This window comes from Chionomys nivalis, chromosome 3, assembly GCF_950005125.1.
Source record: "Chionomys nivalis chromosome 3, mChiNiv1.1, whole genome shotgun sequence".
NCBI classification, from domain to species: Eukaryota; Metazoa; Chordata; class Mammalia; order Rodentia; family Cricetidae; genus Chionomys; species Chionomys nivalis.
The window spans coordinates 50,390,672-50,410,393 of record NC_080088.1 but is presented as its reverse complement, the minus strand read 5'-3'; the positions used below and the strand labels follow the sequence as shown (position 1 = coordinate 50,410,393).

At 41.1% G+C, this 19,722-nt stretch overlaps 1 protein-coding gene across 1 annotated transcript in view; it reads right to left on the bottom strand.

Annotated features, from left to right (window-relative positions):
* The window catches only part of Morc1 (MORC family CW-type zinc finger 1), a 163,113-nt gene that overhangs the window by 105,803 nt on the left and 37,588 nt on the right, over positions 1–19,722 (bottom strand). The window contains exons 9-12 of the mRNA XM_057764639.1: positions 14,853–14,978; positions 6,129–6,208; positions 4,741–4,811; positions 2,272–2,336 (exon numbers count right to left, since the gene is read on the bottom strand). Of these exons, the coding sequence (XP_057620622.1) occupies positions 2,272–2,336; positions 4,741–4,811; positions 6,129–6,208; positions 14,853–14,978 (342 nt within the window). The remainder of the gene's footprint in view (positions 1–2,271; positions 2,337–4,740; positions 4,812–6,128; positions 6,209–14,852; positions 14,979–19,722) is intronic.

Here is a 19,722-nt window from a genome sequence, read left to right as displayed (position 1 = left end):
AGTAACTGTAGGTGTTGGCCAATTAGAAAGCCTGCTCCAGATACTTTTTAAAAATCTATCCTTACACTTCTGGTTCTCTAAAAACACTCCTGGAAAGAATGTGGTAGCTGTTCGAGCCACAAGACTGGATGTCTCAACTGGTCTTCAGTATACATCAAAATCCCAAAGAAATAGGCTTAATGCAAGTGAAGAATGGACTTGCCAGTGAGAGTAGGAAAAAGAAAGCAAAGAGGGCAAGCTTCCTTCTTCCATGTCCTTCATATAGGCTGACAGCAGGAGGTGTGGCTCATATTAAAGGGGGAATCTTTCCACCTCAAAAGATCTGGATTAAAAGTGTATCTTCCCAGTTCACATAATTTAATGAAGAAAAATTCCCATGCAGGTGTACGTTTATGTTTTAGTGAGTTCCAGATGTAGTCCAGTTGACATATGAAATAGCCATCATAACAGTAGTATTGAAAAATGATAACGTGGCTCTTTAAAAAAAGTTCCTGACATGGCATGTGTTCCCCACTTGCAGTGTGTTCTCAAATTCCCAAATAACTTGCTTAGACTAAACGGTGCCAACAATGTATCTCTAGCTTACTCTCCAACATTCGTCAAAGCTCAGAAGCTAAATGAAGTGAATGACGTGTCAACAGACAGGCTAGGCACTACTTGTTCTTGTTTCTTTGTTTGATTTCATTTTTTATTATACTTTATATTTCTGTGGCTTTTCTATTAAGTGCTAAAACAGAAACTGAGAAATAGCAGAATGTGATACAGACAGTCATGGGACGGGGAGGCTGCTAGAGCTGTGCAAACCACCTGGATGTGAGACATGGGTGTGGCTCACACTCACAGTAACCAAGCAACCAAGAGCAACTTAAATACTGTGTAGCACCTGCAACATGGGAAAATGTATGGAATATGGTGAAGACCAAGACAGGACTTTAGAAATGAATTTGGAATGACTAGAGGTATAACAAATCATCCTTTCTCAGCCCCAAGTGACAACAAATGGGATCTTTTCTCACAGGTTGATCTGCTGACGTCCGTTAATGTGTTACGTGATGACATATTACGTAAGGTAATATATAGATCAAAGCCTCTCTCGAAAGCCTTAACTATGTGATCCCAATTCTGCAACAAACTAGGATGCCGATTGACAGTGTGAGGCCCTCGAAACAGAGCCTTAGATGATGTGACATCATCATTCTGCAGTAAAGGACATGCTAATTGTCTACAGAGTTAAAAAGCACAGGTATGGGAGTGAACATCTTTAACCCTCGCATTGAGGAAGCAGAGGCTAGTGGATCTCTGTGATTCTGAGATCAAACTAGTCTACATAGTGAATTCTAGGCCAGCCATGGCTACACAGTGAGACCCTCTCTAAAACAAAATGAGAAAACAGCATTTGTGTGACATGACGCCATTACATTGCAAGCTAACTTGAAAAATAAGCATCCCAATAAAACCGTTCAAGGCACCTGCCATTTTTGTCAGTACAGGTTAATTTTAATACATTCCACTATGGCTAGAAACAAGTTATCAACAAAGGTTTTCTTTCTAAAAACTAGAAATCTTAGTTTTCAATAAAAATTTCTATGAAACTTAGATAATTCTGGTAAATGCATAGCATCTTAAATTTATGTTTATTTTAAATACATATCAATGGCACTTTCCTTCAAGCGTTGTTTCCCATTTTAAATTTTAAGCTCTCTAAAGCTCTCTAAACCTGTGGGTCGTGACCCATTTGGGGATCAAATGGCCTTTCACAGGGTTGTCTAAGACCATCAGAAAACACAAATACTTACATTGCGATTTATAACAGCAGCAGAATTAAAGTTATGAAGTGGCAACAGAACTGATTTTATGGTTTTGGGACATCACAACATGAGGAATTGTGTTAAAGGGCAGCAGCGTTGAGAAGGCTGAGAACCACTGCCGTAGAGAGAGGTAAGGGCAGATGACAGAGGCACAGTAGAGGGATTGCCTGCTTGTGTCTCTATATAGACATCTTCATGAAGTCTAAACCGTCAGATTCTGAGAGTGTTTCTGCCTTGTCTCCAACATTATATAGACACAAATGTGTACGTCAATAAAAAACATCATCCGTGTTTTCAATGTGTGTCTTGGTTGGGGAAGCGTCACCATATTAAGATTTACTATTATAATACATCACACATTAAGAGAGAGAAACTGTCATAATAACTCGAAATGTGCACACTTAGAAATAAGAACTTGACCCAGCACTGGAGGGCCTCACAGACAGAAAGCCGTAAGCCTTACCTCCGTTTCTGTCGAAGGCTTTCATGATTTGTTTCTGTATCTTCCCCAGCTTTCTGTAATCCATCCTGGAGAAGGATATTTTAGTTGAGAAGAGCATAGGGACACTGAGCTGATGCAAACTGAGCTGACTCCCTGCTACCTCCAGGCTCTGGAGCAGCAGTGACAGCTCATCTTGTCTAGCGCAGTTCACCTGGTAGGAACTCCACAGACACACAGTAGCAGACTACAATCCAGTGCTTCCAGAATCCACACTAAGCCTACCTCTATTATTTTCTTTGCACACATTCTAAGATCCCACTCTGCCTTCATTTTACTCCATATGTGGTAGAAGGGTTTTGACACAAACTGCATGAAAACTTGAGTAAATTATTCAATGCATATAGACCCTGACTTTTGTCTGAGGGAACAGGAACCCCGGAGTTTGCAGTCACTGGGGTATATTTCGGGGGAGGGGGGGAAGGCAGTAATAACTTTTGTTAGTATTCCTCCTAATATGTCTCCTCCTTATCAAATTCTGAACATACACTTCCCGAATGTTCCCTTTATAGGTTCCTCAGGTTTTTTCTTTTTTAGAGTGTTCAAAGTCATTCAAAAGTCTGTCTTTCTTTTAATCTGATACAGTTGCTTTCTCCCCACTTATCTCTAGTATGTTTCCATTCCCTCTAATTGAGGCTGAAAAAGAAGAGTTTGCTATTACTGTCCTCATAGTTAAGAATAGGCTTTTATGGAGACTTGTCTGGAAGAGATAAGACATCAGTAGGAGACAGAGGGCAATGGAGGTGAATGGAATCAAAATGCGTTACATGAATGCATGTAAATGTTACAATGAGACTCGTTATCATGTAAAACATGTACTAATAAATACTTTTTAAAAAAGAATTGACATTTTTGCCTTTAATCCCAGCACTTGGGAGGCAGAGGCAGGCAGATCTCCATGGGTTTGGAGGCAGCCTAGTCTACAGAACTAGTTGTAGGATAGCCAGGGCTACACAAAGAAACCCTGTCTCAAAAAAACAAAACAAAACAAAAAACCACAAAACCCCAAAACAGACATTTAAAGAGCTTCACTCATGGCATATGACTGATGGTACCTCTTGATGATGGCACTATCGGTGGCTACATCACTGACAGAATACCACTTTCGCTATCTCTCAAGTTAGAGAGGGCGGAGGCGGGACTAAGTGCAAAGGATTTCATATTAAGATGCTTGGAAGCATGTAGGAGGTCAACAGTTCAGGTCTCTCTGCTTCGGTGTCTTCTCTACACTAAAGTAACAAGGACTCTTCAGAGCTACAGAGCAAGCTGGTCAAAAGACAGCCTACCCTCCCAGGCAGAGCACTCACCAATCACAGGACAGAGGCACAGGGACAGGAGCAAGACCCTGGCCCATGAGACTCCATTTCTCTTGGCTCCCATATGGAGAAGGCAAAGGGCACTGATGCTTTTAGAAACAACATTTTAAAATACAATAATATAAAAATAATATAGGTTTTTTTTCCTTAAAAATGAAAGCAAGAATGTAGAAATCTTGAGAAAGCCATGATTTTGCTTTGCTTGGCGCACTAACACACAACAGCCTCTCCTCACCCCTTCTGCATGACGAATAGGCTTGAGACTTTATTAGACAGATGCCTGGCTTGTAGAGTTAAGGCCACACCATTGCACAGATTTATTTAATCTGTAGAAGAGGTGATAGAGAAAGTAAAAGGCAGTGATTGCTCCTCCCATTCCTGTTCATCTCTTTGCATGAAGGCAAATCCCTGCAGTGCCTCATGAATCACCACAGTGGATGCATTACGCCAAGGTTTTGGTCAAAGCAGACTTGCAGTACATATCTTGCAGCGATATTCTTTTTTATGTTAGCTGCAGAATGCTATAATTAATAATTATAGTTCTTTATAACGAGCCTTCCTCGTGCGCATATTACATGGATTACAGAGATTGTTTATGAACTCTGCAAGACGACTCATAAGAAAAGAGTGTTGTAAGCTGGAAGCACTGTGATTAATATTCATAATTATGATCTATGATTCCTAGCACTGGGAAGGAGGATTGCTTATTAGCCCTCTTCTTGCTTTCCCCATTTATCTGAGTCCATGGAGAGCTATAATTTGAATAGACATTTCTGAGGATGCTTCCTAGGCTAGACATTTGCCTGCTATCTTTTTATTATTTTTCTTTTTCTTGTATTGCTTTCCTTTTCAGTTTAAACAAATCGACGGTAAAGTTCTTTCGCCCTGCTCGAAATTCACCCCCAATTCTGTTCATTTTTGCTCACCTCAGCCTTCCCCCTTCTCTCCTGTCTCTGCACCCCCCTCATCTGTTTACCTGTGCTAAAACTTCCATCATCTTTGGATCCTGTCTGTATTTGAGTTTAGAAAGTACGAGGTCAGAGACAAGGGTACACGAAGGGGGGGGGGGATCAAGTGCTGTTCCTCGCCACTAAGGATGGCTTTGTGTGTGTCGTACCTTTTCAGAAGACAGAGAAATTCTGTTGGGCTGGTGTACTTTGACTTGGAGTTCTTTAAACCTGAGTTCCACTGGAAACAGAAGCACAACAGTTAGTTTTAACACAAAGAGATTCTTCCAAGCCATCGCTAAGCACGTGTTTTCTATACTTGTAACCATGACCGCCATGGATGGCACAGAGACCACAAAGTGAAAACCATGTGTTCCTCTTAGAGATCTTACTCATTTTAACTCTTCTATTTGAGACAGATGAAAGATGCTGTTGTGGACAATAATACCTGCTCTGCAAGCCTCTGGATCTGGGTTTGAATCCCAACCACCACCATAGAAAGTGGAGAGAGATTGCATGTTTATACAACCCCAACATTGTGGGGTAGAGACAAGTAGATCCAGAAAGCTCACTGGCCAGCAAGCCAAGTCCAAATGAAAGGGTGAATGTACTTCCCCAAATAGAGGCAATGTTCATCTTTAACATAACCTGACATAGCATCATGGCATCCAGAGTTTCTAACATATCAATTAATTCCTAATATGTTGGGAATTATGCTGGATGGCTTTATATCAACAAAGCACAATCTATAGTCATGTGAGATGGGGAAGCTCAATTGAGACAATGTCTCGAGAGGATCAGGCTTCAGGAAAGCCTTTAGAGCATTTTCTAAATCAGTGGATGATGTGGAAAAAACTATTTCATTGTAAGCAGGACCACCCTGGTGTTCTGAATTATATAAGAAAGCAATTTGAGCAACCCCTTGGAGCAAGCTGGTAAGCAGGACCCGCCAGAGCCTCTGCATCAGTTCCTGCCTCTAGCTTTCTTCCCTGGTTGAGTTCCTGCCCTCACTGCTTTTGATGAAGAACTGGTACATGGAAAAGAGAAGGGAATAAACCCTTTCTTCCCAAAGTTGCTTTTGGTGTTTCATCGTAGCAATATTAACTCTAACTAGTACAGGAATCATACTTAAGATACTAAATTATAGTTCACTGCGATGGCTTAGCAGGTAAAGGTGCCTGCCATGAACCTAAACAATCTGAGTAGGATCTCCAGAACCTGCGTCATTGAAGGCAAGAACTGACTCCTAGAAGTTGTTCTCTGACCTACACACACACACACACACACACACACACACATATGTGTGCATACACACACATACATACACACACACATGCACACATAAGGGTTGGTAGGTAAATGTAAGAAGGATATTAAATGATATCAGAATTAAAGCAGAGATGGAGAGTGCACTTTAGGTTCTAGAGATAAGAGCTACATTTGACTGACAATCACAGTACCCCCAATGCCTAGAGCAGGGTTTTCCTGAGAATGGGCGCTCAATTAATATTTGCTAAGCAGATGAACTCTAGTGATTTGGACGTAGAAATCCATATACCCATTTTTGCTGCCTCTTCTGCCTCTTTAGCTTCAGTTTTAAACTTCCCTTTGAAAGAAGATGTAGCATACTGGTACTTTCTGGAAAGGGGAAAAGAACATAATCAAGTCAGATTAGCATTTCAAAGTACATTAATAAGAGAATATTCTTTAGTAAGACTATATACTCCAGAGATAAGCAGTTGTTGAGAAAGTAATGTTCAATGAGCAAGTTTCACCCAGCTGGTGCATTAGCAGAATTTATATCTATGAAAACTCACTTGCCTTTTAATGCGTGGTAATTTTACTTCAGGAAAATTCAAAGTCAGGAAACTACAAGTCAAGAATGAGATAAAAAAAATCTCTTCCCACTCGTGTTCACTTATACATGTAAAACAGAAGAACTCTCAAAAAAGAAAGACAAGATCACCCAACTGCTCCCTTGTCAAAGTTTCTGGTTAATATACACAGCCCTCACTCGGATCATCACTGACACTTGAGAAATGGCTTCTCCCAGTTCCCAAGCAATTATCTCTGCCCGACGTGCTCAGAAAAACACATAAAAAGTCATTTGACCTACTAAAAGTCCAACTTTCTTCTGTATTTATGAAGTAGCCTATTTTTAAGTTCAATTGTTTCAGAACAGCAAGTTGATTCTAGAATAATCAAGGAAAAAGAAATTGATATATATACCTATGAACCTATGAAGTCAAGGAAAGCAAAATAGGGATAAAATCAGAGTTGAGGGACACCTTCCCAACAGCTGTTGATCAAAGAAGCTCCTCAGGAGAATATAGGCATTTGCTCCTGCCATTGGTTGCCCACAAGAACAAGCTGCTAAGACCCTGTTGCTAAAGATGGCACATGCTTTAGTCACGGGACATTGAGAAAGCAAGCTGGAACTGTTCTGGAAGCTTCCTCCCTGCTGGCTAGCCTTGACTGTGCTGGAAGGGGCTAAGCAGGCCTCTGGGAAGAATTATCATCAATAGTCACACAGCTGTGGACTCGAGCCAGGCAAGATGAGCCCACTTGTGCAATAGTGGCGAGTCTGTTAGGGGAGTAACTAGCTGCTTTCTTACTGGGCTTGGTGAGTGCTCCATGAGACAGAATTCACATCTGGTAGCATAAACCTGGCCGAAAGCCTACAGCTTGGGGCAGTGATTGGCCCTAATGGGCAAGCTGCTGTTGTTATTTTGCTAAATGAACACGAAGCGCCTGTCAAACTGTCTTCTAAATAGCTATGTTTATGCTCACAGGATAGTGCTACTGTCTGCTTTGGCCAGAGAAGCTTTTCTGCAGTGGTCAGCAGAGACTGCAGAAACTCACAGCTTGTCAAAGCACAGAGAATAAATAACTCTGAGTGACAAGACATAAATAGCCCATCTATGACACTATCTCCAAGACTCAGTGAACAGTGCAGAGAAATCAGAAAGACTGTTAAGTACAAAAGAACTTGGGTGGAGGAAAAGCATGTGGCTAACTTCTGAGCATGGCACGGCTGCTGCACTCTTGGATACAAGCAGCTGTGCATAATTGCTAAGATCTGCACAAGATCCTATTATGGAAGTAGGAGGGGCTCATGGGGATACAACCCTCTTTGAGGATTTATACACAGAAAACAGGTGATAGAGGAGTGAGCTGGATAGTTGTCGATGTTGACATGAGTCATGGTCATTTGAAAGAGGGAACTTCAATGGAGAAAAATCCTCCTTCAGAATGGCCTAGGAGCATGTCTGCACTATACATTCTAGTTAGTGATTGATGTGGGAGGGCCCAGCACACTGTGGATGGGGCCACCCTGGGCAGTGCTCTGGTTAATGTAAGAAAGCAGGCTGAGTACGACAGTAAGCAGCCTTCCTCCCTGGCCTCTGCTTCAGTTCCTGCCTCCAGGTTTTTGTGCCAACTTCCTTCATGGTACACTGGAAATATGACATGAAACAAACTTTTTCTTCCCCATGGTCATGCTGTTTATCATGGCAATAGCAGAGAAAACTAGGACAAAAAAATCTGTTTTCATCAATGGGATAAACAAGTTCTCACCCATGGTCCTGTAAACAGCCCTAATGAAAATTCACTCACACACAGATGCACGCACACACGTATGCACACATGCACGCACGCAGACACAAAGGTAAGATGAATTGCTTGGGAAGAGAAAGGGGATTAACAGAGGACAAGAGAAAGCAATAAAGATTGGAATACATCATGTTCATGGATGAAGATGTCATAATGAAATCCATTACATTACAAATAACACATGCTAATAAAAAAACTCAAGAAGAAAAACTCAAGAAGAAAAAACTTGATGTGGCTAAAGTTACAGGCATTCAGAGAGAATCCTTGGCACCTGGCTCTTATATTTTGGGTTGAACCATCATAGAAGGAAACAGTCTAAACTAGTGAGGCTTGAGAAAGCCCAGAGCACTACAGGTCTCGCTCTGGGCTTTTGCTTCGCACTCCTATTGACTCGCGAGCTCACCAGTCACTCAACATCTCGCTTACAAAGGCGTGTGACAACTAATTGTAAGTGTCAACATGACTGCACTATGAGCTGCCCAGGGAGCTGGTAAAATGTTTCTTCTGAGTGGATCTGAGAATGTGTTCCTGGAGGAGATGCCCATCTGAAGGGTAAGCCAGCAAGGACAATCATTGTTTGTCTCTGCCTTAAGTGTGCATTGCACTAAATGTGCATTGTACCGGGTGGTTATCTATAGCCCACGAACCAGATTGAGAGCCACTGGCTTCTTCCAAGAGAGCCTCACATCTATGTCACCGTTTTTGAGAGTTTTTAAATTAAAGGGAAAAAAAGAATATGCAAATATGCGTATGTACTTACTAACATGCTTCCTACAGAAGGAGGCTAGCAACCCGTTGGCAACACTCATTAAATTATGGTCTCATCTAGAAAGGCTTTTATAGATTCTGACTTTTAAGAGTTTTTTTAAGATTTGTTTTTATTTTTATTTACAGGTATGTGCCCATGTATATGTCGCATGTCTGTGGGTACCAGCAGAGACCCAAAGAGGATATCAGATTTCCAGAAGTTAGTTAACAAGTTGTTGTGAGCCTCCCACCATGGGAGGTAGGTAGGAGCTGAACTCTGGTCCTCTGGAATGGCAGCTATGACCCACTGAGCAGTCTCTCCAGCCCTATACAGTAACTTTAAACAATGTAAGAAATAATGCAAATTCTTCAGTGATTGCTGATACAAACAGGTCATAACACAATTAAATGGCTGGAAACTGGAGTCTCTTTACAGTTTATTGATGATTATCTTCCATTATCTAAACAGATGCAGTCCAGACGGACACAAGACGCAGCAGCTTCATGATCAAATGCTGAACTGGACTTCCCTGAGTCTTTCTGCCTGGGTACAGGTCAGTCTATACTCCTTATATGAGTGTAAGGTTGAGGCAGTCACATTTGCAGCAAATCCATTTCATCTGTAGCTGAATGACCGCAAAGGTATCAAAGCTGTCTTACTATCAATGGTAGCACAGGGTTGTTACAGGAAGTGAGATTTTAACACATCTAAAAGAACTTAAAGCAATCAACATTGTTTTTATATATATATATATATATATATATAAACATTGTATATGTTCACAATATGTGTTTTAGTAGTCTAAACTCTCTAGTGTGTGTTTTAGAGAAGATTGCTTTCCTTCTCATAATGTGGAAAAACTTGTAAAATTTGATGCGTGACTAACAGGAAAAAGCAAATATTTTTAAAGTAACTAAATGCTCGGATGGTGTGCTTGCTAGCTTTATTGTCACCTTGACATCTGAGGGGGAAAACTTCAGGGAGAAAATGTCTCCTGAAGATTGGGCAAGTTGGCCTGTAGGCATTTGCTTAATTAGTGGCTGCTCAACCCATGGTGAGTGATTCCAGAATGCCACCCTTGGGTTAGTAATCCTGGGTACTGCAAGAAAGCAGGCTGAGCAAGTCATGAAGAGCTAACCAGTAACAGCAGCTCTCCATGGCTTCTGCATCAGTTCCTGCCTCCAGGTTCCTACCCTGCTTGAGTTCCTGCCCTGACTTCACCCAGTGATGGATGGTTACCTGGATTTCTAAATGAAACAATCCCTGTCCTCCCCAACTTGCTGTTGGTCATGGTATGTTTTCTTAGTGACAGAAACTCAGAGACAGACTGGCTGTGTGACTCAGTAAGAGAATGCTTACTTAGAACATCCAAAGACGTGGGATCTTGCTCTAGCACAACCAAAACAAAAGACACAGCAACAGCAAAAACAATTGCCATCCTGTATGCTTGCACTGCAATGGTTCAATTGGCATTTATTCTAAGATTTAACTTTGTAGCTCTAGTTCCTAACTTCCATGTCCACTTTGAAAGAAGCTAAGATTGGCCACTGAGAATAAACACCTCTAAAATCTAAGGTGAAGTTCTAATCAGTCTGTTACTTTGATTTTCTTTTACACTTATATAGCTCATTCAAATTATAACCTCGGTGTAGTGCAAATTAGTCTCTACTATACTCAGAGAACAGCAAACCTAAGTTTGGAGGCATACAATTATTGGTGACCATATCCTGAAATTATCATTTGCTTTTAAAAATCATGTTCTAATCATATACTTTATCGGGTTTGAATCATTCATTTTAGGTTAAATTAAATTTTAGAATAAAAATGAAATTAAGGGGATATTGTTTAAACAATGAAGCAATTTTTCAAAGAATGTGAATTAAGCTATTCAAGCATTTTTTTGTATGAACTAAAGGTGGCACTAGAGGTGCCAACTCCGCATTACTGCTCAATTTACAGTAATAGGTTGAATTTTGAGTGAAATAATCCCAGACAATCTGCATACTGGTCGACAACTTCAACTTTCGAATTGTTTGGAACAATTTAAACACACTCTGTGTGTGCATCTCTAAAATATTAAAGTGGCAAAACTGATCGATCTCATATACACAAAAATAAGTACTCAAATCTCCATTGCAGAAATGGAAGCCTCCAGCATGCTGGTACTTCTTTATGCATCCCTCCACTCCCTGCTAATGAAACCTCAGAGGAAAAGAGGTGGAGTAAAGCATCCACTGGAGAAGGAATGGACTCCCCTAGCTCTTCATTTCTTAGTCCTTCATCTGAGGCAACAGAATGAGTATAGGCCCTGGGCCAGGCCTCTTAGCTCAGTGGCTAGGGTGAGGTGAAGGCAAGGCAGCTTTAAGGGCTTCCTTGACTTGATTCTTTGAATATCTTCGTAAAAAGCAGTAATGGGGAAAGGTCAGACACGCATCCCTTCACTATGGAAACAGCCCAACGGCATCATGGTGGACTAGCTCTGTCTTCTGCTCAGGCATCCCAGGTCTGTCTCCCAGAATTGTATCAACTGCATGGCAGCCTTCCATGTTTGCATCCAGCAGTGTGTTCTCCCCTCCATCCTCAAGCCTACCAATGGTCTTGTCCAGAGCTATTCTCCATGAAAGAGATGTAATGCTGTGGCATGTGTCGCATTAAAAGGATCTGATTCTGGATGTCTTCCTACAGACATGGTTGACTGGAGCTATGACTGTCTTGTTCTACAACTAAGTTCCATAACCACATTTAGCAACCATGTCATCCTATGAAATAAAAACCAACCTTCTGGGGCAATTACAGTACCTAATCACTTTTTCATGTAAATCACTATCAGTTCTATGTTTACATATAGAGTTTTAAAAATCTAAAGGCTGGTCTATCAGTTATTTACCTCATATTTGCTACCTGAACTTCAACTCTTCACACCTTGTTTCTGGCACTGCTTCTATGATCTGTCTCCACTACAGCAGGGTCAACTATGAATTTGAGAAGCATTCACATGAGCTGGAGAGACGGTTCAGTGGTTAAGAGCACTAGTTATTCTTCCAGAACGTCCTGAGGTCAATTCCCACCAAACAAATGGTGGCTCATAACCATCTACAATCAGATCTAGTGAAAACACGGGTGAGAGTATGTTGAAGGAAAGTCACTGGTGACACCAGCACATAAGAATGCATGAATGTCACTTCAGAAGGTGAGTGCAAACATACAAAGATGGGAACCACAATTGGTCAACAAAAGTAATTCAGATTATAAAAGTTTGCTTACTCAAATTACTCAGAAAATGGACACAAATCCACTTTCAAATGGTTTGAACATTTTTCTTAACCAAACCCACTAAAAGGAATAATTTGAAAAGCCTAGTTGATTGATCCATGAGACTCTTCGTACCTGCCACAAGAATGAGACTGACGGAAAGGAAACATGTCTGATAGTTACTAGGGAATGAACAGCCCGACATGGTCTCAGCCTGTGCACACTTTACTTTTAAAAGATGATCTTCAGTATAAACAGATAGCAAAATTAAAGCTCGTGAGAAGTCCACTGCTGTTTAGTGAGGGCACAGAATCAATGTGGTCTGTACTTTTAAAATTACATCTCTTAGGAAGGGGAGGATGGGGGGAGCTTGGGGGAATGGGATGGTTGGGATATAGGAAGGGTGGATACAGGAGCAGAGAAATATATATCCTAACTAAGGGAGCCATCTTAGGGTTGGCAAGATACTTGACTCTAGAGGGGCTCGCAAGTGTCCAGGGAGATGTCCCCAGCTGGTACCTTGGGCAACTGAGGAGAGGGAACCTGAAGTGACCCTATCCTATACTGATGAATATCTTGCATATCACCTTAGAACCTTCATCTGGCGATGGATCGAGATAGAGACAGAGACCCAATTTGGAGCAACGGACTGAGCTCTTAAGGTCCATATGAGGAGCAGAAGGAGGGAGAACATGAGCAAGGAAGTCAGGACCATGAGGGGTGCACCCACCCACTGTGACAGTGGAACTGATCTATTGGGAGCCCACCAAGGCCAGCTGGACTAGGACTGAATAAGCATGGGTTGAAACTGGACTCTCTGAACATGGCGGACAATGAAGGCTGATGAGAAGCCAAGGACAATGGCACTAGGTTTCGATCCTAATACATGAACTGGCTTTGTGGGAGCTTAGCCTGTTTGGACGCTCACCTTCCTGGACCTAGATAGAAGAGGGAGAACCTTGGTCTTCCGGCAAGGCAGGGAATTTGGACTGCTCTTCAGTATCGAGAGGGAGGGGGAATGGAGTGGGGGCAGGAGAAGAGGAGTGGGGAAAGGGGGAGGGGAGTGGGGGGAGGGGGCAATATGTGGGAGGAGGGAAAGGGAAATGGGAAACGGGGAGCAGGTGGAAATTTTAATTAAAAAAGAATAAAAATAAAAAAATAAAAATAAAAAAATAAAATAAAATTACATCTCTATGAGGAATTTGAAAACCCCAGGCTAGATGCTTACTTTTCAAGACACCATGACAACATAATAGATGGTGAAGGTCTTTTATCTAAAGTTAATGTGATGTAGGTGAAGGAGCAACAAATTTGTACTGATTTAAAACAACAACAACAACAAACACAGAGTCAGGCCAGACGGTGGTGGCGCATGCCTTTAATTCCAGCACTTGGGAGGCAGAGGCAGGCGAATCTCTGTGAGTTCGAGACCAGCCTGGTCTACAGAGCTAGTTCCAGGACAGGCTCCAAAACCACAGAGAAACCCTGTCTCGAAAAACCAAAAAAAAAAAAAAAAAAAAAAAAAAAAAAAAAAAAAAAAAAAAAAAAAAAACCAGAGTCAGAAGATTTGCACTTTGAGCATATCTCTAACACCAATGATGATTTCAACCAAACAAAACCCCAAAGAAGCACTGCAGAAAATAAATAGGCAAAATGTACATATTTACCCAGTATACAAGCACTGTTTCTCCCAGTGGATGGCAAACTCCTTAAGTGAGAATTATTCCTCTTTGTTACCACCCCAGTCTGATCCACGATTATGCTAATCTCTTGTACAAATTAATGAGGATCCAGAAAATACAGCAAAAGTAAGAAAAGACCATTGTTACTGCATGAAGAGTTGAGCAAGACTGATTCCATATCGTGAAAAGTCAAGCTTAATGTTTACATTAAAGTATATCAAATAAGGAGCTGGAGGAATAACTAAGCATCTCTGATTCAATTCCTAGTACCCATATGGCAGCTCACAGTTGTCTCTAACTTTAGTTCCATTGATCCAATGCCCTCTTATGACCTCAGTGGGTCCTGCAGGCAAGTAGTACATAGACATACATGCGGGCAAAAATACCCATGCACAAAAAATAATAAAATAAACATAACAAAACATAAGACTATATATATGTGTACATATATGTGATAAATGGACATATATACATGTACATATATGTGATAAATGGACCAGGTATTTTATATCTGCTCATTCTATATGAATATCATACATAAATGTTGCTTAATGATAGAGATACTGTATTATAGTCTGGAGACTGTGTCATCACCCATAGAGTGTACAGGCAACACGATGACACCTGTGTCACCATTAAGTGTTAAAAATCCTACGGTAACACTATCATATAAGCTCATCCTGAAGAACATCATTATATGTAATAATACTGCATGAAGCCTAATAGTTCAAATATGCTATGCAAACAGAAAACACATCCAACTGTGTTCTCGGCATGGAAACTATCACAACTAACACCCTACAGTGAATAAGCAATTCCTATTAAGGGTCCTTATCAAACTTAGCATGCTCCCTGCAGTGTTTAGTCTTTCCTGAGAGCACTGTGAAATGCCTACCACCAGTCGCTGTCTTTCTCTTGAGAATGTGAGGAGTTCTATCAATAGTACATGTAAAATCTCCAAGAAAATAATCAAAACGAAGCATGTTACCTGGGTTTGTAAAGGGAGTAACATAAGTGCTTTGTCTGAACTCTTTTGGCTTGAATAAATATTCTCATTCGAGGATCAAAATACAGAACAGCTGTGTAGGCTCGGAAAGACCGTCTCTCTGGAAGTCTGAAACAGAGAATGCCAAAGGTCACAAAGTAGAAGGGACAATTCTCTCCAAAAAGGAAAAATAATCAAATGTTCTCCTACTAAGCTCTGTCTTAGTTATCCTTCTGTTGTGATAAAAACACTATGAACAAGGCAACTCACATAAGGAAGAGGTTACAGAGGGATAAGGGCCCACCATAGCAGGGCAGCATGGCACCAAGCAGCAGATAGGTTGGCTGGAGTAGCAGCTAAGAGCTTACATCTCAAACTACAAACAGAAAGCAGAGGGAGAGAGAGCTAACTGGGAATGGCCTGGGCTTTTGAAACCTCAAAGTCCACAGCCCCAGTGATACAGCTCCTCCAAAAAGGCCACACCTCCTTCTTCTTCCCAAACAGCTCTACCAACTAGGCACAGCATATTCAAACACATGAGCCTATGGGTTCATTCTCATTCATATAACCTGTATGTTCTCAGAAGCTTTGTTCTAGAACTAATGATGTTGCCAGCACCACCAAATCTTACAAGACTGCATTAAATCTCTAAACAGAGGGCAAACATAGATAACATGTTTTGTTTAGTACTAAAATTTGTTGGCAACTAATCAATTCTAAGATGGAAAATATATCTTACATTAACTGACCCTGCAAGTGACCCAGAAGAACAAAGTCAAGCAAATGTAATATTCCTGCTCAAACGTAAGAGATTATAGACTCATGCGAACAAAAGGAGATTTCTGCTAAGTAGTTGTGAACAGAGAAATACAATGAAAAAAAAGTCTCATTTTCAGAATTATGAAAGGGACATAAAATACAGAACTCCCCATGTACAAGTATTAAAGTAAGTACTTCTGGTCAGCTGAGAGAAGACTCTAACAGGATGGGTAAGAGAAGAGAAATAGAAAAATAAAGGACAGAAAGACAACAAAGCAGGGATAAAAGCAACATCAGCGGCCTGAGGAAAAAACTCCTGTGGTAGTGCTGCTGGCCAGCTTTTAGGAACTGTGCCTGCCAGCGGACCTTAAATATTAAAGTCTACTTGTGAGCTGTAAATATTCTTCAATTAGACAAGAAACACAGGACAAAAGCAAGCCGATCAGGGTTGGAGGTGGTGTTCTGTGCTTCTAAACTGCAGGGAAGACTGCAAGGTTAAAGAGAGAGTAGGGAGCCATTCTCCTGGTCCAGATGAAGACACAGATGATGAGATGGAGCTATGAGTCTATCTGAAGGCTCTGCTCAGCAGGTCCTCAGTCCAAGGGCAGATCTCCAAGGACCTCTGGAAACTGAAGGTGAGCCCTAAGTAACCCAAGGCTTTTCTGGTAAGATATAATTTTCTTTGGATACCATCTGAAGCTCAATAAAAGACAGAGAATTTCTTTCAATTGTTCAAATTTTCTGAGATACATTATGTCAAAGGACCTAGTACGTGGCAGTCATGCCATAAATATCAATGCACTTTTTAATTTATTTTTGAGTTAGCATACAAAGTAATGGCTTTCTTTATTACAGCATTTTCATGCATCTATATCATCACTAATGCACTTTTAATGTAACAAGAGAAGCTATGTGCATTACTGTATTGCACTATGATAATGCAGTTTCATTGAGCTCCCCAGGGGTTAGACAATTAAGCATCTCTCCACTTAATCAAGAAAAGAAAAACAGTAGTTCCTGTGATGCTATAAACATTCCACGGTATCCCGCTGCTGTTGAAACCCTTCTGAACTGTGTGATTTGAAACTGCCCAGAAGCTGGGAACTCCTGATTTCTACACACCTTAAAATGGACACATCATTGTCATTTGAAGGTTAAAGTCAAGAGTAATTCAGAGAGATGGCGGGCTTTGATCAGTGGCAGAGTGTTTGCCAAGCATGCACAAAGTCCTTGGGTCAGTTCTACATAGAGCAGAAATAGCAGCATCATTACAACAGAGTATGGTGAGAGTTGAAAGTGATTAAACAAGTTCTGGTATACACAGATACCCCTCACTTACCACACACACACATACACACACACACATACACACACACATACAAATATTACATATAAACAATACAAAAAGTAATACTTCTGTTTGCTTTGGGTCCAGAATTATAAAAGGAATTTCCATCCACCTGGTCCCAAACAACTGACTCAGAGTTATAAAAGCCTGGTCAGTAGCTCAGGCTTGTTACTAGCTAACTCTTACACTTAAATTAACCTATATTTCTATTTATGCTTTGCCACATGGTTCATAGCTTGTTACCTCATTTTCTACACATCATGTTTGCTCAGTGGTGGGCTGGTGGCTTCTCTCACTCTGTCCACCTTCTTCCCATCATTCTCAGTTTGGTTTTTCCACCAAACTTCCAGCCTAGCTACCAATGAGAGTAATACATAGTCATAGTGTAGAAAAGGCTTGTTCCACAGCAAAGGGTGACTTTTTTTCTTTTAATTTTTTTTTTTAAAGACAGAGACTCTACATAATCCTGGGGCTCACTCTGTAAACCAGGTTGTCCTCTATCTCACAGAGATCCTCTGCCTCCCAGGCATTAGGATTAAATGTATGCACCACCACTCCAGTCCTTAGGATGATTTTGGTTCTTCAATCGTCTTGACTGAGCCTTAGGAATGGCATTACGGACATGTTACTATTCCTAGAAAATACTTCTACCTGCTGATTCTGCATTTATTTTTAATTCAGATTTATATTTATATTTATTAATTCAATAAATATAGCTAAATATCCACACCATGCCTGTCAGGGGACATTGAGACCTCCCGTCTCTGAGACAACCTGCTGGAAGGACTCATGACAAAGATTTGTCACAGGTCTGTAATGAGGATATGCATAGGTGTGGAGAGGAAAGTGAGGGGGTCTGAAGCGATTCATTTGCTGGCTTTCTTACACTTTTTTCCCATTTGCATCAGTTCTTCATTGCTATGATCAGATAGCTCACAGAAATAACTTAAAGGAGGAAGGATTTATTTGAGCTCCTCTTTCCAGAGATGTCACTCCATCATCACTTGGCCCTAAACACTTAGGAAGGGCATCATGGTGGCAGGAGTGTGTCGCTTTTCACTTCATGGCCGATCAGGTAGCAGAGAGCTCAACAGGACAAGGCCTACATAACAGGTCTCCAAGAACCCTTCATAATGACCTACTTCCTCCAGTAAGGCTTCATTTTCTAGAGCATCCACAACCTCCTAAAATACTTCTTTGTGCTGGAAACCGATGATTCAATACATGAGCCTTCTGGGAACAGTGTCCCAAGCATAACATTTCTCTTTCATGAAGGTTCACACAGCACCATCATCCTCAGCTATGAGAACACAGTACATATGCACAGTGTCCCATCTGAGGGAAATTCCTGAAAGACTAAGCATACAAGGTCTGGGTTTGTAGGGATCTAGAGGCATAATCACCTGCGACCTATGGTGTGTTCAAGTTCCAGAGTGTCAGAGGATTTGGGTTTTTGGTAGAAGTCATTATTGCGGCTTCATTTCTGAGAAAGATTTCGACAAAAGGCAACTTAAGGAAAATTGAAGTTTTTCTACTTATATTTTCTGGTTAGTTTATTATTTCAGGGAAGTCATGGCAGTTTCACTGTTAAGATCAAAGTGAGCCTATAATGCATGAATCTTTACTTGTCTGCTTCCTCTCAGCTAGGGTTTTACTCTCTCATATTCTTCAGGACTCTCTGCCTAGGGAATGGTACTACCCACAATGAGCTGTGTCTTCCTACAGCAGCTATCAATCAAGACAGTCCTCCCCAGACAAGTATACAGGCCAACCAGATAAAGAGAATTCGGAATTAAGACACTTTCCCTGGTGAATCCAGTTTGTGACAAGGTAGCAGTTAAAACTGACCAGCACAATCTGGTTGTTTGCACAATCTAGCCGTAGCAAGGCCACTTGATCAGTTCAATGAAAGATTTCTACCAGTGCTGGGAACTTAAGTTACCAGAAGCCAGTCATAGGCCAACCTTACAAGCCAGCTCTTCTGAGGATCAGGACAGCCTTTTCTCTTTTCTAGTCTCATGTTTCCGTCAGATACTGTTTGTGACAAGCAGAACAGTAATACTTAATAATTTTTGAAGTCTGCAATATAAAGAAAACAGGGCTAAATACAGGACACAAAGATTTTCATGTCCTGGGTCAGTTAACCCTATAGCTCCACCTCTTCCCAGCTTGTATAGCCATTCAGAACTACTCTCAGTTCCCAAACCTGGTTCACACCATCTCATCTCCAGCCCACGGATATTCCATTCTCGCTCACTCTTACCTAGCTCCTTTAGACCTCTCCAGAGGCATCCTTGAAATCTCACTTCCTTTGAAATCCATCCTCACCTGCAGTGTGGGAAGACCCTCACCTCTATCCTTCCCTCTTTTTTTGTACCTCCTGTCTCAGCAATTGACACTTAGAATTACTACTTTCTGGGCAGTTGTCTCTCCATCAACTGGAAAGTTCATGAGGCTGGTGACCTCATCCACTAGATAAATGTGTGTTGTATGAACGAATGATCACCATGGCTTCTCTTGCTTCATTCAGAATGAGCAGCAGAGCATTCCCTTTGTGACGAGGTCTTTCTATAGATCATCTTCAGTGGTGATGCTATTAAAATAAAGCCACACACTTGAGGGGCTGACATACAAATGCCCAGTAGTCAGGATATCTTCAGAAGACAAAGCACTGCTCTGTTTCTCTCCATTTGCAAGGAACTGCTTTGCATATACCTTCAAGGGCTTTGCTTGTCTCATTTCTGCACAAATGTCCTTCCTTTCTGT